This window comes from Mauremys mutica, chromosome 7 (assembly GCF_020497125.1).
Source record: "Mauremys mutica isolate MM-2020 ecotype Southern chromosome 7, ASM2049712v1, whole genome shotgun sequence".
NCBI lineage: Eukaryota > Metazoa > Chordata > Testudines > Geoemydidae > Mauremys > Mauremys mutica.
The window spans coordinates 97,182,653-97,206,534 of NC_059078.1; the positions used below are offsets into that span (position 1 = coordinate 97,182,653).

Consider the following 23,882-nt stretch of genomic DNA (forward strand, 5'->3'; position numbering starts at 1 on the left):
CATGGGCTCCTGGCAGAAAGCATTGCTGGGATGCCCAGAGTTCTTAAATCCTATAAATGATTGCCAGTTATTTGCCAACTCATTCAGAATTCTTGGCATTATCAGAATTGGTGTTGGCCTCCATATCAAGCTGCAGTTGTTTGTTGGTGTGTTTGGAGCTTTCAACAGAGAGGGTCCTGAGGATAGCCAGCATCAGACTTTGGCTTCCTGGGTTTGGAGACTGCCTTAAAGTTCTCTTATTGCTCTGCAGCATAATCTGAGCCAGAAACACTTGCAGACGAAGGTAGTAAATACTGTAAAAAACCCAAAGTAGATCTCAGCACAGTCAAAGAATTCTTGTGCAGAGGTCAGAGTTATGCTTCAACAGTCAGCTCTCTTCTGTGTGTGAAGCCCTGATCTCATCACCAGCAGGTTTTGGTGCCTTCTGTACACAGAGTCTGGTTGCAACCATTGTTTCAGTCCTTAGATTTCATGCTGAACTACGTTGTCTCATCCTGACCCCATAGATAACTGGATTCTGTGGCAGCCCCACCAGAAATACATCATCCTTATGGCTCAGGATGTTTGTGGGCCACAAGGATATGCTAGAGCCAGAAGATGCTCTCATGCCCACATCTGTATTTGTAGTTTCCAAAGCATATGAATTGGGCACATGCAATTCAGAAGAGACCATTGCGTCAGTATTTCTAAATCTTTCTACGTACTTTCTTCCTAGAGAATGATGGATCAGGTCCCCTTCTCAAAGGAGAAATGGGAGGTCTGAGGAAGAAGGAACTGCTTGTGACAGCCAGAATAGGCCACATTAGCAAGGGATGTCTTAACTACTTCAGAGGTGCTCTGATATGTCTAGATACTAATTCTTATAGTAATAAGGGCCCTGACAAAGGTACACCTCATTCTATCCCATTTTAAGGACCCTCTGTCTTATGGTATGACTTCAGAGAGAGAAGAGTGACACTTGCCCGATGTATTTGAGCAGGTGCTCTAATGCTCAATGTGAGAAATCTTATTGGTAGATGGGAAAAGAAGTCTTGCAGAAGACACACATTCTCTCTCCCCCCCCCCACCCCCCTGAGTTTGGATGGGCTCTGTTTAGGTCACAGATACCTGTGCTTTAAATTTTTCTTCTTCTGAAGCATGATTTTTCTGTAAAATGTTAGGTGACAGGCCTATTACTTTAGGGATCTTTTACTTGGGACTCAGGTAGGAACTGACTGACTGAAATGTTTCAGGGATGGCGGAGGTCTCAGGTGGTTCACAATCACTTGTGGGGATGAGGGAAGTTGGCTTATGGCCCTGGCCACCACTATTACCATTAGATTCTGCCTGTGTTTAGCTAGGAAGCTGAGGCCAAGAAATGAGTATCCTGCATGATACCTTCAGAGAAGCAGAATTACAAAGGCAAATCAAAATATGTTTTAAAAAACTAAAACTTTAAACTACTTAAGTGAGACTTAAACTGAAAGTTAATATAACTTTAAAATCACAAATGTTCCCCTTTTCTTTACCTTTGTCTCTATATGGCATCTTCCACCTTTTCATTCCTGGGAAATTGCGCTATGCCTGTTTTTAATTTTTGTTCTCTGCGTCTGAAATATGTGCGTTCATTGTATTTATAGGTCTTAACTCATACCTCACTTTGAATACTTCTGGTAGTGGAACAATTCTTATAGATCTCTCTCCTGATGATAAGGAATTTCAGTCAGTGGAAGAGGAGGTATGTTTTGCTGCCTAGCATCTCAAATCCTTTTTAGCATTGTCACTTATGGGTAGACGCATGAGTTCCAGTAGACTATTAATATAAGACTCAAATACTACTAAACGTAATGGATTAAAGCTTGCATCAAGACACTTATTCCATTTTTCCTTTGTCAGTGCTGTCCCACTGTTATAATCCATGCTTGACATGTCCACAGCTTAGCATACAATAGAACCTCAGAGTTATGGACACCTCGGGAATGGAGATTGTCCATAACTCTGAAATGTTCATAACTCTGAACAAAATGCAGCTCCAACTCCAGCAGTTCACACACCAGGCCAGGTTCCCCCTGCGTGTTGGGGTGAAGTTAGGGCTAGGGGTGGGGACAGGCAGCCCAGATGTGTCTACCTTTAAGATGCAGTACAGGCACACTACAGTATTTGCATTTATTTTTAATTTTTTTTGTCTCTGCTGCTGCCTGATTGGTTACTTCCAGTTTCACATGGTGTTCAGTTGACCTCTGATAGATGGTCAGATGACTCTGGTGTTCATATCTCTGAGGTTTTCTACTGTATGTCTACACTTCAAGCTGGAGGTATAATTTCCAGCTTGAGGAGACATACCAGCACTATCTTTAATTGAACTGGCGTATTAAAAACGTAAGTGTAGCCTCCGCAGCAGGCTGTGTATCAATCCAAGGTACTAGGTACGTACTCAGGCAGCTAGCCCCTTCCATTGCTCTTACTGCTGTGGTTGCATGTCTGTTTTTAGTGCATTCACTCAATCAAATCTACCACATTTGTGTTGTCTTGAGCTAGAAATTACTACTCCAGCCCAAAGTGTAAGTGACAAGACTCTTTGTCTCTCTTAATGTCATTCCTTCTAGTAACATACTTGAGAGGTCTCCATCTGAAGTAAAATTATTTCTGCAGCATGGAAATCTTCACTACAGTCATTTCCCTACATATACCAGACCCAGTTTCTAATCAATTATTTCTTTACTTTCTGCCCAGTATTTGAATAATTGCACAGCATGTGATTCTAAGTAGATGTGATCAGTTAAAGAGTGTAAATTAAGAACTAGCACTGCATGTTCCACAAAGTATTCAGAATCTTTGAACTTCTGTAGAAAAATCACAAAACCTGTTGTGATGAGGATCCAGTGCTAATTTTTAGCTAATAGATGTCTTCTGTTTTTAAGAATAGAATCAACTGTTTTGATTATTACAAAGAATATTGGAATATTTGTCCAAAATGTACAGCCTTAAAACTCTTATTCTTCAGATGCAGAGTACAGTCCGAGAGCACAGAGATGGTGGGCATGCTGGTGGAGTGTTCAACAAATACAATTTTCTGAAGGTACCATTCACATTTTTGTAGTTCTTAAATGATAGCTATGCGCTCAACCCTTCGGTTCATTTTCATTGGTTGGTATGACTATTAATATATGTAGATTTGCTGCTAAATATAGACTTTACATTAATTTTGATGCTTCCTTTTGCTAACCAGGAGAATACACTCTGTCTACACATTTATTTAAGCAGTTATATAGCTCAATGTACGTTTGTTCTGATTCTTAATTTTCTTATTTTATTATGTTAGAAAATGATCATTTCTTATTTACTAGAAGATAATTTTATATTTGAGACATCTGTCAAGCTGCATTTGGATGGAAATTGGAAATCTATTAAAATGCATAAAAACGCCATTTATTAGTTAAATAAAGCTACCTTTAAATGTGCTGGATACATAAGATAAAGTAAGCTTATTAAAACATGTTTTGCTTCTAAAAATAAAGTTATTAAACAAAGGAAGTACTAACTGTAGTTAGTGAATTGGCAGATTATTTCTAGTCACCATGCATCAGATTTTCAAAAGGATTTTGGCAGTTAAAGATGCAAATAGGCACCTTGGAATTTTTAGAAGTGACTGTGAAGATTAGGTGCCTGACTCCTATTGAAATCATTGGTGTGGAAATCAGTGGGTATTAGGCACCTAATCTGCTTAAGTGTTTTCGAAAATCCCACAAGGTGCCTACCTGCATTTTTAGGTGGTTAAAATCTGATCCCTTGTCCTGCAGGATTTTAGAATTAGTAGATCTGCTTCTCTCCTGCCTGCAGCCTAGCATCTCTCATATATGGGATAGTCATTTCCTGTCTACAGTTTCTAGGGGCAATTCAGCCCTTGTAATGACTGAAAATAATATAGCTATGTAATGCAGAACATGGGCATTGTGATATATTTAGAAAACTTCAGTTGAACTCAAAATTTAAAGATGTTTTCCCCTGATTCTATATATAATTTAAAAAGCATCATCCTTTAACTCATTAAGATTTGAGGAGGGCTCACTGATGCATCATATTACTTTTTTATTTATTTAAATAGTTGTAATTATTCATAGTAAGGTAGGGCCTTAATATAGGTTGTAATTATTTAAAATTTAATTTTAAATCTATTTTTAAAAAGAGAAATGTATTTAATTTAAATTTTAAAAATCAGATTTTTTTTTTGAAAAAATGATCCTTTTTTATCCACCAGGACTTGAGGGGCAGGATTTAGAATGAGACTGAGAACAGAGATGGAGTGGTGGTGCAGGGTCTTGAAGGTGGTGATAAGCAGCTTGAATTAATATGAAAAGTGAGGAAGCCAGTAAAGAAATCTAAAAAAGGAGGTTAGCAGTTCTTTGAATGGAGGGAGAGAATTATTTTATCAAAGTTTGGATGGATTGGGGGTTGGAGTCTTAAAAAAGTTTTAAGTTGTGACTAAGCCTGATAAATGTCAGTCTAAGAACTTTAGAGAGATCACTGAACAGTGGTTTAGAACAGAATGGCTTGGTTAACTTAGGTTTATGGTGATGATGATTTTACTCACTATATCATGCTAGAAGAAGAATTAAATTGAATTCCTTAGACTCTGAGGGAGATAATCTCATTTCTTCTCCAGAAATTTGACTAAATGTTCCCAGTTTTGGAGTGGATCTATTGTGATATACCCAAAATGTTTTTCAAATGATAAAGCAAAAAATTGGAAGGTCTTGTCTTCAAAATAGAATTTGAATTCTGATTTAATTATTTCAGATTCAAAAAGTGTGTAACAAAAAACTCTGGGAAAGATACACTCACAGGAGGAAAGAAGTTTCTGAAGAAAATCATAACCATGCTAATGAAAGGATGCTGTTTCATGGTAAGAACTCTGAAATTTACATTTTCTTCCATTATCAGTGCTGTTAATCTTGGTGGGAATATTTTTGTTGGTGCCAAAAATTTAGGTAAATATGCTATATAATTAACAACTGGAAATAAAAATGTAAATCAGAGTTAAGTTTTTCATAATTTTGATAAAGCCTGTTACCAATATTGCGTGTTATCACAGAGGTGACAACTATAGCTATATTTATTCTAATTCCCATTTTCAGTTGCCTTATAATTTTGAACCCTTTGCTTTTTTTGCTTAAATTTTCCTGCCCTGTCTTTGCCCAAAGAAAAGTATGGATTTGGGGGGGGGGGGGTTGTTTAGTTTGATCAAAAATAGAAAAACAGGTCAGCAGATTCAGTTTGAAGGGGGTAGGAGTGAGGAAGCTTTCTTACAATTTGTTTTACCAACTCTGACCAAGATGGATTTTATATTTGGCATGTTAGCCCTTGTTCAAAAGTGTCTTCTTGAGCTCCAGTGAAATTGTTTTGATTCGACAGTTATAACCTATTGAAAATTGTCCCCTGCATATGCACAGTGACTCACTAAATGGCTAAGTTAGCTGCATAGTAAGAAACTCAGCTGCACATTCACTGAAGTAAAATCTGCACAGCTCCTTACTGCAGAGCTTAGAATTTGGTGGGATAAGGTGGTCCAGTGGTGTCCGTTGTAAGCATCTTGGATTTTTTTTTTAATTTGGAAAAAATTAGTTCAGACTAATCAAAATTCAGAATGTGAATTAAGATTGCATGTCCAACCTTAATTCTGCCCCTCATGGATATGCATTATGATAGTTACATGATTGCAAACTTTCTTTAATACAATTTAACATTTTCTTCTATAACCAGAGATATACATGTTTGTATGGTATCTTAGATACTTTCATTCTTGTAAACTTACACTATTTTTATAATCATAATGGTCTTCCATATTTTTGACAGATTTTTTTTTACATAATTAAATTCCTCAGAGAAGATAACTGTCTGTAGCCATGTAGTTTGCAATTTTTCCCCAACTAGTAGCACAGTCTGCCTTAACTATAACTTGGGAACAGAAAGAAACTACAACACTACCTTGGTGACAGACTTATGATTTATATATGCCAACAAACCTTTGCTATCACTCCTGTTATACTTCATCTGTAGTGTGTTGTGTAAGAATAGTTTGTGTATTTGTCATATAAAATCTTTTAATGAATTCTGGCATACACATATAAGATTCCAACCATGTATATCTAAACCATGTAGAAAAATGTGACATAGCTGACAAATAATATGTGATCTTGAAATTAAAGATCATGGTCTTGCTTACATACAAAGGGGTCAGCTGCTGATGATGCAATGTTGTCATTTCCCAGCTGAGTGCTTAACAGTGTAACTTTAGTTTTTCTTTCATACAGGCTTTGGATGGGCATAATAATAACATAGAAATTATCATACCAGATCAGACCAGTGATTTGCTATTCTGTCTCTGAAAATGGCCAGTATCAGCCCAGAGGAAGGTGCAGGCAACCCTTTAATGGTATAACCCATCTGTATGGGAAGTTCTTCCTAACCTGGTCAGACAGTGGTTGGATTATGTGCTGAAGCATGAGCACTTATATCCCTTACAAATTCTGTATCTATCTGGAGTGATAATGGATGTTTACATACATGTTCCCCTTTTTTAATCCTGCTAACCTCTTAACCTCAGTGATATCTTGTGATGGTTCCACAAGTTAATAATGAGTTTGTATTTAAAAAAAAGGTTATGATTTTTCATTATGTATTTCTATTTCACGTCTCCTTGTTCTTTTATTACGCAAGATAAATAAGAGTTTTTTTATTTACTTTCAGTATAACATTTTTATTTTACATAAGTCTCAATTCTGTCATGTCCTCTCTTGTTCATCTCCTCTCTGAACAAAACAGTCCTAATAATCCTATAACTACCTTTATATTTACATGTAATTTTAAAAACCTTTTTAGTAAAAAGGTGCATCTTTGTGAAACTGAATATGTCAGGTCTCTCTAGAGATAAGTGCTGCAATGTAGAGCACTTTCCAGTTTGAATGGGTAACTTAATATTAAATTTTATAATCAATATCCAGCTCAAATAACTAAACATTGCTTTGCAGAGGCAGAAGTGGTTAAAGAATATTTACATAAATCAGGTCATAGGGAACACTGCCGCAGTCCCTGACTTGAAGTGGTTTCCATCATATACAAGGTTTACAGTTTAGTTCAAATTGTTCCTGAACTTCTGAAATAGATGTATTCAAGTCAGCGGGACCTGATAAAATTCATCCTAGGGTACTTAAGGAACTAGCTGAAGCAGTCTTGGAATGATTTAGCAATTATCTTTGAGAATTCATGGAGAACTCCAGAGGACTGGAGAAGGGCATACGTACTAGTACCTATCTTTAAAAGTGGGACAAAGGGGACTTGGGGAATCAGACTTGTCAGTCTAACCTCAATACTTGGGAAGGTACTGGAACAAATTATTAAACAATCAGTTTGTAAGCACTAGAGGATAATAGGGTGATAAGGAATAGTGAGCATGAATTTGTCAAGAAAAAAAGCGTGCCAAACCAATCTAATTTCTTTTCTTGACAGAGTTACTGGCGTAGTGGATGGGGAGAAGCAGTAAACATGATATATCTTGATTTTTAGTAAGGGTTTTGACACAGTTCCACATGACGATCTCATAAGCAAACTAAGGAAATGTGGTCTAGATGAAATTGCAAGTAGGTGGGTGCACAACTGGCTGAAAGACAGTACTCAGAGTAGTTATTGATGGTTCGTTGCCAAACTGGGAAGCCGTATCTAGTGGCATCCCACAAGGGCCAGTGCTGTGTCCAGTACTGTTAAGTATTTTCAATGACTTGGTTGACAGGGTAGAGGGTATGCTTGTGAAATTTTTGGATTATACCAAGTTAGGAGGGGTTGCAAGCACTTTGGAGGATAGGATTAGAATTCAAAACTACCTTGACAAATTAGAGATTTCGTCTGAAATCAACAAGGTGAAATTCAATAAAGACAAGTGGAAAATACTTCACTTAGCAAGGAAAAGTCAAATGCACGACGACAAAATTGGAATGACTGGTGAGGTGGTAGTATTGCTGAAAAGCATCAGGAGGTTATAATGAATCACAAAATGAAATAAGAGTCAACGATATGGTATAGTCTCAAAAAGGGCTAATATCAGTCTGAGATGTATTAAAAGGTGTGTTATATGTAAGGCATGAAACATAATTATCCCACTCTACTTGGCACTAGTAAGGCCTCAAATGGAGTACTGGGTGCCACACTTCAGAAAAGTTGTGGCCAAATAAATCCAGAGTAGAGTAACAGAAATGATAAAAGGTTTAGAAAACCTGACCTGTGAGGAAAGGTTAAAAAACTTTGGTATGTTTAGTCTTGAGAAAAGAAGTCGAGAAGGGACCTGAGATGTCTTCAGATAGGTTAAGGGCTGTTACAAAGAGTATGGTGAACAGTTCTCCATGTCCACTAAAGGTAGGACAAGAAGTATTGGGCTTAATCTGCCACAAGGGAGATTTAGGTTAGATATTAGGAAAAACTTTCTAACTATAAGGACAGATAAATTCTGGAATAAGCTTCCAAGAGAGGTTGAGGAATCCCTATTATTGGTGTTTTTTAAGAACAAGTTGGACAAACACCTATCAGGGACGGTCAAGGTTAATTTGGTCCTGCCTCAGCACAAGGGGCTAGACTGGATGACTTCTCAAGGTCCCTACCAGCCCTACATTTCTATACACCTCTATCCCGATATAACGCTGTCCTCGGGAGCCAAAAAATCTTACTATGTTATAGATGAAACCGCGTTATATTGAACTTGCTTTGATCCGCCGGAGAGCGCAGCACGCTCCTCCCCCCCCCCCCCCCCCCCCCCCCCCCCCCACTCCAGTCACTACTTTACTGCATTATATCCAAATTCGTGTTATATCGGGGTAGAGGTGTACTTTTAAGAATCCTTCTCCTTACCCTCAGTTGTTGAATGCGAGCAGAGCTGCTGTGCAGCTACTACAGCCTTAGGGTTGAAGGAAGCTCTGCAGCTCTAGTGCATCCTCAGTGTTGGAAAGAAACAGAATTTGTGAGCTTCTCTACGTTGCCATGCAGGCTAGACTACAGGGGTGTGAAAAGCAGTGCACACCGAAGTGCTGCACTGTAAGTCCCCCGAGTAGTCTACATTAATGTGAACTAGGATCCTTTTAGTTTGTGCCCATAGTATCCATATGGTAGCATTATGTTGCAGCACTTTGGTGCACTCTCCTAGTGTGAATAGCAGTGTGCACCAAAGTGCTGCACCATAATTCACTCTTGGGTTGTCCTCCAGGGAGACTTGTAGACCTAAGCTCTACAGAAAGGGTGTCCAGTACCTATGCAGCTTTCCCTGTAAAGACAGGTCAGGAATTGTCCCTAGATGTCTAATATTTTGTGAATGTAACAGTGCATACTGCTGTAATACAGTGGATATTAAGTGTTTGCTGTGGCAGACTGATACTGCATCACATAGTTGCTCTGACTTGTTGAAAATGTATCTATTTAAACAAAAGGTAACTTTACTGGTAAATCTTAGGGGTTTTTGGCAGGGAGGATATAACGATCAATAGGCTCTTGAAATGATTTAATAATTAATGATTACGTAAAAACTGTAGGTGATTAATTTTAAATGTTTTTCCTTATTAATTTACTTCTAGGTTCCCCGTTTGTGAATGCAATCATTCATAAAGGTTTTGATGAGAGACATGCATACATAGGTGGAATGTTTGGAGCTGGTATATATTTTGCTGAAAACTCTTCCAAAAGCAATCAGTATGTATATGGAATTGGAGGTGGCACTGGATGCCCAGTTCACAAAGATAGATCTTGTTATGTTTGCCACAGGTAAGTTACAATACTTTATACTTGAATCATTCATACCAAGAAATCTGAATTTTCAAGTGCAGCCTGTGTTAGAGGCAGTCAAGTCTCCAGCAGAGTCTTTGAAGAAAGACTATAGCTCAGTAGAGATGTCTCCCTATGAACTAACAGTTAAAACAGATAGTACCACTGTATGAGTTTTGGTTGCCACCTTTTAAAGCTGTAGTGCAAACTTAAGAGCCAGGGAGGGGCAATGGAGATAGTTAAAGACACTGTAAGACTCACCTCCTTTCAGATCCCATAATTGTGTAGCCTGGAAATGAAGAGAGAGGATTTGCTAGAGATTTTTAAAAGTATGAAAGATACAGTAAAAATTGATCAATAATAATTTTTCTGCTGGACAGTACACAAACAAGGAGACTTCTAGAAGAGCATAGTACTTACATATTTATGTGGTTCATGGCAGGGGAGGTGTCGACTAGATGCATCGAGATTATGATCATCCTGTATTTCTTTCAAGATGAGTTCAGTAATGTTTGACCCCACCTTGTAGGTTCAGACCTTGATCCTTACTGTTCTGAGGAAGTGCAAGGTAGATTTGTAGAACTTCCCTTCCCACGAGTTTCTGGGTTTCTAAAAGCATTCTTCTTGTGTGTCTCTGGTTTCCCCATGGAACTTAAATCTCATGCTTTAGAAACTTAGCACCTCCTTTTGAAACCTCTCAGCTCAGCAGACTTAAGCTTTCTCACTGTACAGTGTTCCCGTTGGCTGTCACTTCAACCAGAAATGGTGATGAAATTGCAGCCTTGTCCTACCATTGTCCCACTGGCTTCCAAAGTGGTAGTTGGGGCTTGCTTCAGTTTCCTTCCTAAGACTTGTGCCCCTTTTCATTTGAAGCAAGGCAAGACTCTCCAAGCTTCTTCGATAGCCCCAGCCAAAGAAGAGAAAGGTATGGCACTGTTTAGATTTGAGGAGGACTCAGGATTCCCGTCAACAAATCAGATAAGAGGGACTTACTACTTGCTCTATGTGAAAGGTTTGAAAAGGGGCAAGAAGTGTCTTGAATGAGCACAGCCCAACAAACTGGCTTCAGTATTTAGTTGACCTACAAAGCTGCTGAGACTCCTTTCCTGGACTTACTCCGCTTGGGCAGTTGCTGTGTCCTGGACAGAACACAGAGAAATGTCATTCGAGCTATATGAGCTGCCACCTTGACTGGCCCATTTGTCAACTGGTCAGCAAATGCATTTTTGTTTAGAGTGTATTAAGAGCCGTACTGCCACAGGAGCCACCTTCCTTTGGGGAGGAAACAGGAAATTCAGTCTTCCTATTCTTTGGTCCTCTCTGTTGCACACACCCTCTTCCCAACTTAGCTGTAGGTCTCCTGACCATCCCTTCCAGAAGTATGTGGGAACACTGGTGGTTCCTCTTTTTATAGTCTGTACTGTTGCTGGTTGTGCCACGGAAAGCAAATGTCCAAGGACGTTGAAATCAAGCATACGAACTTCAGTGGTAAAGCATGATTACATTTTTTATCCAAGTATTTAGATAACAATTGGAGATACATAAGGAAATGTGTCATTGTATCTCTTTTTATAAAACAAAAAAAGCAACCACATCTAATATACTGACAAATTCCGCTACGTGGTGGGTCTAATTTGAGCTAGGGTTTCTAGTAAACCTGTTTGTAGTTGGCCCTGGTAATAGTTTGAATATGGCTTCCTTCTCTGAGACAGATACACAAATTTTAGTGTTAAGGACTACTACATACTTTTATGTAGACTTCACCTGTTTGTCTGAGTGACGTATACTTTGCCAAAAAATAAAGAACTGAGGTGACAGTCTTTGAGTTCACTATTAAACATTCTGTTTCCACAAACGATTAATATAACATGCATTGTATGTAGTTAGAAAAATCTCTGGAGGTTGGGGAAAGGAACCAGGACTGAAAAAGGGGAACATAACATTATGGATAAAACTTCAGAATTTGTGGAATATGAAAAATGACTAAAGTGGTTTAAAGTTACAGTTCTCTCTGTGAATAGAGCTTTTGAATGACCAAGAAATGTTTTTCCTACTTTCCAAACATTTTTGGTTGTAAAAGCAGCAAAGAATCCTGTGGCACCTTATAGACTAACAGACGTGACGTTTTGCAGCATGAGCTTTCGTGGGTGAATACCCACTTCTTCGGATGCAAGTCCACTTGCATCCGAAGAAGTGGGTATTCACCCACGAAAGCTCATGCTGCAAAACGTCTGTTAGTCTATAAGGTGCCACAGGATTCTTTGCTGCTTCTACAGAACCAGACTAACACGGCTACCCCTCTGATACTTGGTTGTAAAAGTTTTTCTTTACTGTAGGCAGTTGCTGTTTTGCCGTGTAACATTGGGCAAGTCTTTCCTGCAGTTCAGTGCAATGAAAATGGCTCATTCTCCTCCAGGACATCATTCAGTTACTGGTCGACCTAGTGTAAATGGACTAGCTTTAGCAGAGTACGTCATATACAGAGGAGAACAGGTAATGGGTTTTTTTTGTTTTCTTGTCAAAATATACTTAATTTTAAGAAGCCATTTTTCACTGGTATGCCATTGACACTGAGCCTCTTCTCTGGATTTATTGGGGTTTGTCTTTCAGTGCATATAAATAAAACCTAAGCTTTTAAAGTTGAGAATCACAGGTCCTTATTTACTGAAAACTTCTGGCAGATATTTTGCTCTCCCGTCTCCATGACATACATATTCCACCTTTTGCTCAGATGGCAAGAAATCCTGTAAAATGTGTGTTCTGAATTTGCTATGAAAATTAACCTTACTGAATCATTTGCCTTTCAGGCTTATCCAGAATATTTGATTACTTACCAGATTATGAAACCTGAAGCCACCATGGAAGCTTGAGGCAGATTGCTTTTGGAAATTAACAGATCTGAACATGAAGATACCAATACCTAACATCATCTAAATTACACTGAATTGATGAAAATGTTTTATCCACAGGCATTGTGGTAGAAAATGTGAAAAAATCTAACATTTTGACTTGATAAAGCTTTAATAATGTACAGTATGTTTTCTAAAATTTCAAAAACTTCCTCTTTTTCAGCACTTTAACAGATACCATTCCAGGTAAACTGGGTTTGTCTGTACTAAATTATAAGCATAAATTAATTTGAACTATGCTTTTTATATAATAATACATTGAAATCTAGCAGAAACTATAATATTCCACACAGGAATTCATTTTACTTATACTGTGTTCTTTAAAACACTGCATTTACACTGAATACAATTTCATTTGTAAAACTGTAAATAAGAGCTTTTGTACTAGCATGATATTTATTTACATTGCTTTGTAATATAAGTGTTTTAGAACTGCAACCTTGTAAAAAGTATTTTTTTCCAAATGTTGCATTGTTCATCTATGTTTCATCATACACGATAAACAGAAGATTTTGATTCCAGGGTTTGTCTTTTGGGAAGAGGGAGAATAAATTTGATTTTAATTAACCAGTTTAGAATTATACAATGCTTGAACAGTTATTCAAAAGATACTCCTGTGGTTTTATTTACAAAATATGCATTCCAGAGATTCATGGCCTATGAAAGTAGGACACTCCATTTGATTATTGAAGTATTTTGCCGCCTGTTTATCCGAATTTCACATTTCATGGTCATGAAATTGTCTTCTAGAATTTGTATTGGACTAGATCTGTAGTTAATCAGTAGTCTTATTTCAAGGCTATTAGATCTTGTGAATTATGGCTAATAAATGATTTTCCTTGAATGTAGGTGGAAACTTTACTTCAAGGAGGTCTTTCTAGATAAGTCCCTAACACTTTAAATTAACACAAGGAAGTTGAATACATAATGTCTAGTGAGAGTGAATAAATTGATTTATTTTCTGGCACATCATGGTTAGTCCATGTAACTTGTGGGTGCGCACAGAATATAAACATTATGGGGTGGACATCTCTAGGCCATCCCTGTCTCTTTCTGTTTATGCTTCTTCCTTGTTTATGCTCAGGCTGGTAGCTTCAGCAGTAATAGAAGTTTGCTGCTGCAGTGCTTTGTGCTGAATGAAATTGATAGGATTGTAGGATCTTAGTCTGTTGCATTAGTTGAATAGATAAAACACTTGTGCATGAGCAGAAAGAGCTATGCAGCTATTGGCTACAGTTGCCCCATGACTATCTCTTGGGGGATAAGGGAGGAAAGGAGATAAACCACCTGATCAAGGAACATTACAGATAAATGAATGCACTGCCCTCTTGTTCACCCCACCATAGTTCATCTGCATTCTATATTTTTACTCCATCTGCAATTTTTACCTACATATTTAAAAATGTAAATGTAAATATAATGCAGACAAAATATAGTTGATACCATGGGTTTAATTTTAAACTGAATAAGAGCATATTTTAATTGGTTATATTTCTACATCTAGGTCTCTGCCCCATAAGTTAATTTGTTTGCAGGTCATATGACCGTAACATGGTTTTAAATGTAGTAATTAGTCAAGACTACTAAATTGTCTTGCTGATATGGTGATAATGTAATTATTCTGTACATGAATAAGTGTACTGAAAAGTACAAAATTATGTGAGGAATCTAAGTAATAAATAAGATCATAAAAGCTAACTCTTGCAGAAAGCAATATTGACAGTGAATAAAAGGTGCTTTAATTTAAGGTATTTTTTCCCAGGATGTTGCCCACTCCTTGGTTTAGTGTAATGCTGGAACTGGTGGTCATGCAAAATCTGGTAAATATGATTAAAACATTGATATTTTAGTTTCATTGCTAAAATATTTCATTCTCTATGAATAAATTCTTAATGTCTTGTAAAATATTGTGGTAAGGTAGCATTTAAGTGGCACCACAATGTTGTGTTTGTCTGGTTTAGTTTTTGCATGATATACTTTGCATTCTGAAGGTGGAAATTGTAATGGTTTGATAGTCTTGACTTTTGAGGTGAAATTTTTCTCTCTTGTGCAATTAGGTCTGCTTTACTCATCTTGAAGTGTCTTACATGTACTGTACCACATTCCATACCCATTTAACACTAAATAAATTTAAATTCACTGGTTTTTTGGTAGCATGGTAGTAATTACAGGCATAATGTAAGTAAATTGATCAACCTTTCTGAGTACAAGAATGCAGATTATCATTACAATAAACTGATTACAGTAGAACATAATTTAGTTCAGAATATGGAAAAGTTCCTAACAGATGAAAAGAGTGGAGTATTGGAGTAATTTGCAGCTTGGTATTGAAGAAAAAAATCTACTCAACATCTTTTGGTACAAGAGAGAAGAATTAAACTAAGATTTTACTTTTAGAGTTCTGCACTTAAAACACTATCGGCTGGTTGAAAAAATGGTCAAAGTTGAAAAGGAATAATCTGCCTGATGGTTTGAGGCAGTTTTGTAAAACGTATAATAATCTTCAAATCCAGGAATTCAAAACAATTGCCTATCCTTTACAGGTGTTTCAGAGCACATTTTATCTAAATGAGTAAAGGCAGAGAGCATTGCTTGGATCAGTTAGTGTAACACTGAAAATATATTTTTATTCCAGTAGCAGACACGAATGTGGTAGGTGCTTTCCAAACACAAAGCCAGCCTATTCTTATCAGGTGGTGGTGAACAGTTATGGCCACTAGAGGGCAGGAATGTAAATCTTAGTACTAAGACTGTAATGTGGAATTTTCAAAAGCGACATAAGAGCACGAGTTCCATTGACTTTCATTGGGACTTGTGCTCTTGAAAAACTGTGAGATTTTCAAAAGCACCTAACATGTCTAGGTATTTAATAAATATATAAAACAGGGATCGGCAGCCTTTCAGAGGTGGTGTGCCGAATCTTAATTTATTCACTTTAATTGAAGGTTTCGCGTGCCAGTAATACATTTTAACATTTTTAGAATGTCTTTCTACAAGTCTATAATATATAACTAAACTACTGTTGTATGTAAAGTAAATAAGGCTTTTAAAATGTTTAAGAAGCTTCATTTAAAATTAAATTAAAATGCAGAGCCCCCCAGACTGGTGGCCAGGACCCAGGCAGTGTGAGTGCCACTGAAAATCAGCTCACTTGCCGCCTTCGGCACCCGTGCCATAGGTTGTCTACCCCGATATAAAACAACTCTAACCTGTGACTCTGTTTACATATAACATTATTTTTTAAATAAAGTAACTCCTCACTTCGTCGTCCCGGTTAACGTTGTTTCGTTGTTATGTTGCTGATCAATTAGGGAACATGCTCATTTAAAGTTGTGCAATGCTCCCTTCTGACGTCGTTTGGCAGCTGCCTGCCTTGTCCACTGCTTGCAGGAAGAGCAGCCTGTTGCAGCTAACTGGTGGGGGCTTGGAACCAGGGTGGACCGGCAGCCCCTCTATCAACAGCAGTTGCTTGCTGAGTTGATATCAAGGATAAGTCCTCTGTCAGGTCACTAGCTCTTTATTCTCACTGTCCCTCTGCAAGCTAGAGATGTTGAGCCAGTGTCAGACATAGGCCCTTTTGAGGTTACGTTTATAGTTCCAGTAGCTGCTGGGGCTGATATCAGTCCTCTTCCTTGACACTATTAATGCAGTGTCTCTAGCTTGCTTGTATGACTGTCAAGACAAGACTATTTATTGCACAGTCAGTGGCTCAATATGTCTAACTCACTAGTCTCATTTCGTGGTGCAGAGTTTTGTGAAGTTCAACACCTTCCGCTTACTGAGTTTTGGTCAAGGCAGTGGGCTGCCTTGAGCTCACTTGCTCATCACCTTTAGCATGGTGGTCCTGTATTTTTTTTTAACCCAAGCTTGTTTGGCTCTAGATGTTGCTATATATAGAAAACTAAATTAAAAGGAGGAATTGGAATCCTTCATTTAAGTGTTCTAGTATTATAAAATTAGGGTATTTTTTAAGCTGTTAATTGGAACAGTCCAATAGACTTCTCAGCTAAGTGCACTGTCTCATTCTAGGGGGAAAACTCCCAACTACTAATGCTGAAATACTGTTCTCCAACATCTGCAGGTTTATCGCTTCATACAATGGGTTGTCTCTACTTCTATCAGCTATGAGTAGGGCCCTACCAAATTCACAGCCATGAAAAACGTGTCACAGACCATGAAATCTGGTCTCCCCCTGTGAAATCTGGTCTTGTGTACTACTATACTACACAGATTTCATTAGGAGACCAGAGTTTCTCAAATTGGGGGTCCTGACCCAAAGGGAGTTGCAGGAGAGTCACAGTATTGCCAGCTGTACTTCGGCATTGCCTTCAGAGCTGGGTAGCCAGAGAGCGGTGACTATTGGCCAGGTGCCCATGTCTGAAGGCAGTGCCCCACCAGCAGCAGCACAGAAGTTAGGGTGGCAATACCATGCCATCCTTACTTCTGCGCTGCTGCTAGCGGTGCGTCTGCCTTCAGCGCTGGGCTCCTGGCCAGCAGCCACTGCTCTCCAGCTGCCTGGTTCTGAAGGCAGCACCGCTCCCAGCAGCAGTGCAGCAGTAAGAGTAGCAGTACCACAACCCCCCTTACAATAACCTTCTGACAATCCTTCCCCCCCCCCCCAAAAAAACCCCTCCTTTTTAGGTCAGGATCCCTACAATTACAACACTGAAATTTCACATGTAAATAGCTGAAACCATGAAATTAACTTTTTTTTAAATCCTATAACCATGAAATTGACCAAAATGGGCCATGAATTTGGTAGGGCCTTAGCTATGAGACAGGACCAGACCTGTTAGTCAAGGAAAGGGCCTGCCTCGGGCAAATTCACAGATCATATGCTCTAGTTTGTAAACCTGTTTTGTTGTTTTTCTTCCCCATCCTTGGTGTTTGCTTGATGTAGTGGAATATTTAGTTTCAGTGTTACCTAACAGGTTTGGTCTGCAGCTGGCAGCTGTCCCTCACTCAGGGTCAAGATGGCACTTTAAAATTAAGTAGTACACTAAATGCCTTTCACCAGTAGTTTCTTGCCCGAGTGTGTTTTTTTGTTTTTTTTGTTCCTCCTGACTAACATAGGAGGGTGCTCCAATAGGGCAGCTGATCCTGTTCTTCTCTCCTCTGGTTGCTCTCTTCCCCCTCAAGGACTGTGTTGGGCCCAGACAGCAGTTTCTCCACCATTGTTGTAGCTATCTCTGGGGAACCTGACTGAGTTAAACAGCACTGATCCTACAGTAGTAGTGCCTGGATCCACTTCAGGGGAAGACATCTCCATTTAAGCCCTCATCTCTTTCTTTCTGGCCCTTCTACCACAGCCTGTTACAACCACCAGTGTTTGGACCAGTTCCTTGGTCTTTTTGCTTTCCTGTTCATTCTAACAAAATGGTACCTTCTGAGATTCCATCCCATGAGTATATGTTAGCCGTAGGAGACATTCTTATCCTTACAATGCTCCATCCTCCCTCTCTACTCCCTGCTGAGAAAGAGATTGAACCCTATTCCAGGAGGAGATGAACTTCACTCCCCATCTCTCTGGAATTATTCCCTTCAAAAGAGTAATGTCCTCCTTGAACTCAGTCCATCCCTCCTACCATGACATATGAGCCCCTCCAAAGGATTGTTAATCCTCTCAGAAAGGATCCCCAGAATTGAGTGTCCTGGGCAAAGCTTAGGTTCTCCACTGCTTTGTCCAGGACCGAACAGAAGAGGACGTGGGAGAGAGCCCACTTCCTTCACACCCTTTGGCATCTAGATCTCTCCTTCATAAGAAGGAAAGACCAAAGACAGCAGATCAAAACTACAAAAGCTCAAGAAAATTGTTACTTAAAAATACTTGTTTACCTCCCTTACCAGAGGTGATTTCTGAAGATCTAATATGGATTTAATCTTTCTCTTCTGAGGATGAAGAGCTCTCAGATCCTGAATTGAGACCATGGAAGAAACAAGTATCTAAGCAGATCACTTTGAATTGGTAATGCTACTCAGAATAATTTCTCTTGATATCAAATCTGATGAGGTTTCACCAGCCGCAGGACAGTCATGATGTGAAAGAAAGTGAAACTACCAAAAATATCTCATCAAATAAGAGTGGAAATAGCCTAATAAATATGGAAGTCTTTCCAGTCAGGTGCAGAAGTTTTACACAATTCCTAGCACTAAAGGAGATTCTGCCAATTTGCCTAAGATGCCTGCAGTAATGCCTCCCTGAATAATGGCTCAAGGAAGCAGTACAACATCCACCTTAGGCACAGCCATCTTACCTTGGGGATGGCACTTTTCCTGAGTGAAGCAAGATGAAAGGACAGCCCGTGGGAGAAAGTACAGAGCTTCTTCCACTGCACATCATACTTTAGCTGTATCCAACTATTTACAAAGAACAAGTTCAAAGAACCACTGAATGGGAACTGCTTGCTAGAGCAAGGGGAGAGTTTCAGCACAGTCCTACTGGCAGTAAGAAGGAACTGAGGAAGGGAGAGGGGGCTGGCAGCGCCCTTTATATTGGGCCATATGCGGACCGCTCTAGAGGTCGCCAGAGCTAGTCCCCTACGGAAACCACTGAAGAACCTCTTCTGGCACTGTTGCATATGGTGAGCACACACACCTAGAATGGAATGGACATGAGCAAGCAAGAAGAATTTCCGTGACACCACAGGAGGCAGGCTTCCCTGACATCTATAGATAATAAGACCCTCTTGGAAATTACTGCTAACATAGATGGCAGAATCTCTACTGGGAATTTTATCCTCTTGCCAGATTTGTTCCAATGTTTTCGATCCAGAATTTCCAGCTGAGCATTTGGAGATTGGGAAGAATGTAAAATAGATTTATCATTGCTCCACTTTAGGTATACATTCTATGGCTCTAATTGCTAGTAAGTAGGAAATAAGTTATTTAAAAGAATTGGAAGAAATTGTGTTGGAAAAATATCTAGGATGAGCGGTTCTCTAGAATTTGATACCATAGCCTAACAAAATCACTTCCATTACCTTTTGGGCAGAGGAAGGAAACTATCACAAAGAAAAATGCATCATTCTTCTATTCCCCCTGAGGAGACCTGGCTCTGGATTATCTTGGAATCATTCATTGATTTTGTATTCTTGACTTGATTCCATCAACCCTTCTCTTCTTCAAAATCTGTTTGAAGAGGAAAAGGTGAAATGGCAAAAGAGTTGCTTGCTCTTTAAGACTGTCTGAAGTCCCTCACTTGGTGGCTCGAGGAAAAGGAGGACTAATTTTCCTTAACCTTAATCACAGGTTAAGTAATTCTTAATTTTCCTCCAGCATAGCTGGATGATGCCGTAGAGACAAAGAAGATTTTTTTCACATGGTAGATTTAAAAACCTTGTTAATAAGATTTTCAAACATGGTTTAGGCCCAAGTTAGGGCTTCCTGTGCAAAGCAGTTGGATGCAGCTGAAGTATGAAGTGCAATGGAAGAAGCTCTATACTTTCTCCCACAGGCTACCCTTTCATCTTAGGTACCAGCCAAAAGACATTAAAAAAAATGGGGGAAGGGGCCAGTCCGTGGACACCCATAAGGACAAGGCTCAGGTGGAATCCAGACTGACTCAGGCTATCTCACCGTCCCTGGAACCCAGCCAGGCGACAGCTTCACTGATGGAACTTACTCCGCCGCACAAGCTGCCTCCCACTCCTGAGAGTGCTAGAGGCATGCAGTACCTCACGGTACAATCCATCCCGGAAGCCTTGCAAGCAGCAAGAGATATTTTTTCCCTCGGGTGCCACCTACTCCGGAAGAGCGGCCCACTGACCCCTCCCTCCCACCTGTTCCAAGAGGAAAGCCTTCAGTGGTACCCCAGCACAAGCCATCCCTGAGACAACATACCCTGGTTTTATCCCACCCCCCAGAGCCATGCCAACAACCTTTGGAGCCGCATACCAGAGCACACGCCTGCAAGCAGGTGGTGAGTTCCCAACACGGATCGCTGAAGTCCAGGCACTGATCCTTGGGAATCCCGACACCAGTCACCAGACCCACGGTACTGAGCCACAGAGGCACACCATCAGTCCTCTGAGCCCCGTAGATCACTCCTTAGTGCCCAAGCGCTGCTCACCAGAGCCCCCATGGCACTCAGGAGTCCTGGCACCGCTCCTCAGAGCCTTGCCGGACCCGTGACACCGGTCACCAGAACCTCATCATTGGAGCCCCGTCGCCAATCACCACAGCGTGAGGGATGGTCCTCACGCTCCCAGTCATCGGAACTGGCACACTATGCTCAAAGCAGGTCGCATCACTCCCCAGATTATTAGCGGGTCTATGCACAACGCCACTGATTGACGGATACGTGGGTTCCCAGTACCGCTCCCCGAATGGCAGGTGTGAGGCCGCCAGATACAGTGGGGAAGCCTACCCTGTGGTGGTTCCGACGTAGTCGCTAGAGGAAGATTATTCCTCCGAGAGCAAGGAGTTGCTGGCCCCCAGAGACCTACCACCACCTGCGCAGCCAGCGGGTCAGTCTGCAAGTGCGTGGCCACAAGGTCAATGGCCATGGACCCGGTAGGGGTATAACCCACGGGCGTGTTCCCAAGCTGGAGGACCTCAGACTCTCTGATTAGTCTTGGGGGTGTCGGAAGGACCTTCAGCATTAGTGTCTAGCCCTGCCCTGGTCCCGGAGGTTGGGTCAGGCCAAGGGGTCCAGGAACCACCCCCTCCAGGACGTGGCTACCCAGGCAGGGGGGATGCACAACCCACCCTTCCCCCTGGGCTAGCCGCCGCCTCATCGCCTGATGAGGCAGTAGCAGGCCCCTCGCAGGCAATGCCCCAGGATGATGTCAAAGCCCACCAGGAGCTGCATAGATGGGTCGCAGCAAATTTGGGATTAAAGGCTGAGGAAATGTCCAAACCAGAGGACTTCCTGTTTGACATGCTGGCTGCAGTAGTGCCAGCAAAGGTGGCCCTACCAGTCCACGATGGGGTGGTCAAAATCGTAAAGGCCCTGTGGCAGACCCTGATATCCTTGCCAACTATGTCCCAAAGGGCAGAGCGTAAGTACTACGTCCCTGCAAAAGGGTTCGAGTACCTGTATACAGACTCCTCCCCCAGGTCACTGGTAGTCACAGTGGCCAGTGAGCATGACGGGCACGGTCAACCCAGCTCGACCTCCAGGAATAAAGATGTCAAGCAACTCAATCTGTACAGCAGGAAAATTTATTTTACAGCCAGCCTACAGCTTTGCATAGCAAACTACCAGGCCCTGCTCAGCAGTTGACATCTGATTAATGTATGACAATCCACAGCCAAGTTGGCTGATTTGCTCCCACAGGACGTTAAGCAATTCAATGCCATGCTGGATGAGGGTACAGCGATTGCAAGGGTCTCCCTGCAGGCCGCCTCAGACGTGGCAGATTCCACAGCCAGAGCCATGGCATTGGCGGTGTCAATGAGATGGGTATCGTGGCTGCAGTTGTCTGGCCTCTCGGCAGAAGACCAACAATTGATCCAGGGCCTCCCATTCGAAGGCTCGGCCTTGTTTGCTGAACAAATGGACAGCAGATTACATGGCCTGAAAGACTCTAGGGCCACTCTTTGCTCGCTGAACCCTTGGCTCACGCTAGGAAGCGATTTAAACCTCAACGTGCTCAGAGGTTCATGAACCAGGCCAGAGCAGAACCATACCGCAAAAAGAACAGGGGTTATAGGCACCGCCAAGGTCAGCCGTCAGCAGCAGGGGCTCATTCGGGCTAGAGCTGCACCCCTCCTAAGAACAGGCAGTTATTTTGAAGGGATGCTCGACCCTCCCAACCCGCAACCAGGATCTGTCTCACCTCTTATTTTCCCATCTGTTGTCTTACCTTCCTGCTTGGACCGCCATAACTGTGGACTGCTGGGTCCTCAATACGGTGGCAGCAGGGTATACCCTCCAATTTTGTTCTATCCTCCCCTTCCCACCTCTCTTCAAGGACCCTTCTCACAAGCAATTGCTTGCCAGGAGGTACAAGCCCTCCTGTGGCTGGGGGCCATGGAGGAAGTTCCTGTAGAACCAAGAGGGAAAGATTTTTACTGCCGTTACTTTCTCATTCCAAAGGGAGCCTACACCCCATCCTAGACGTGCGAGACCTCAACAAGTATCTCCAGAAGTTGAAGTTCCATATGGTCTCCCTGGCCTCCATCATCCCCTTCCCGGAGACTGGTATGCAGCCCTCAACCTAAAAGACGCTTACTTTCACATCTTAATATTTCCTGGCCACAAGAGATTTGTATGGTTTTTGGTCTGTCAGACACATTATCAGTTTACAGTGCTCCCATTCATCCTAGTGACAGTGCCAAGAGTGTTTACAAAGTGCATGGCAGTAGTCGCAGCTTGTGTCAGGCGTCAGGGTGTGTGTGTCCGATCCATCCCTATCTGGATGACTGGCTCATCAAGGGTTGCTCCAAAGGGCAGGTGCAGTGCAGTATCGAGGTGCTGAGAGTCACTTGTCATGCCCTGGGCCTATTGATAAATGACCATTGGTCACTGTTCAGAGGACAGAGTTCATCGGAGCAGTCCTCGACTCTACCCAAGCCAGAGCATAATTACCACAAGCCAGATTCAGAGCAATGTCAGATCTGATTGCCCAAGTCACCACAGCTCAGGTCTGTCTGACTCCTAGGGTACATGGCTGCATGCACCTATGTAGTCCAGCACACAAGGCTGCGTCTGAGGCCCCTTCAAATATGGTTGTCATCAGTCTATTTTCCAGTAAGGCACCCGTTGGACAGGCTCCTCATGGTCCCACCCCCGGTACTCATCTCCCTCCAATGGTAGTACAATCCAAATCCGGTGATGGAAGGGGTTCCGTTTGCAGTTCCACGGCCCACAGTGTCCCTGGTGTCAGATGCGTCCGACCTCGACTGGGGAGCGCACCTTAGTGCCCTCAAACTCAAGGACTATGGTCGCAGGAGGAGCTGTCGCATCACATAAATGTCAGAGGGCTCAGGGCCATCCGCCTGGCCTGCGAGGTGTTCCTTCCCCATCTATCTGGTTGGGTGGTGCACGTACTGACAGACAACATGGCCTCTATGTTCTATATCAACAGACAAGGGGGAACCCAGTCATCAGTCCTGTGAGAGGAAGCTCTTTCCGTCTGGGGCTTCTGCATCCAGTATGCTATCCACCTAGAAACCTCCCACCTCCCTAGGGTTCGGAATATGCTGGCGGATTGCCTCAGCAGGTCCTTCTTCTATCACCACAAGTGGTCCTTC

General features: G+C 41.3%; 1 protein-coding gene across 2 annotated transcripts in view; it reads left to right on the forward strand.

Moving 5' to 3' along the window:
* Nucleotides 1-14,830, forward strand: part of TNKS2 (tankyrase 2) — a 57,880-nt gene extending 43,050 nt beyond the window's left edge. For both annotated transcript variants that reach the window (XM_045023860.1, XM_045023859.1), the window contains 6 exons: nt 1,620-1,717; nt 2,984-3,058; nt 4,777-4,882; nt 9,591-9,777; nt 12,114-12,270; nt 12,585-14,830. In XM_045023860.1, the coding sequence (XP_044879795.1) occupies nt 1,620-1,717; nt 2,984-3,058; nt 4,777-4,882; nt 9,591-9,777; nt 12,114-12,270; nt 12,585-12,647 (686 nt within the window). In that variant the 3' untranslated portion in view covers nt 12,648-14,830. The remainder of the gene's footprint in view (nt 1-1,619; nt 1,718-2,983; nt 3,059-4,776; nt 4,883-9,590; nt 9,778-12,113; nt 12,271-12,584) is intronic.
* Nucleotides 14,831-23,882: the final 9,052 nt, after the last annotated feature.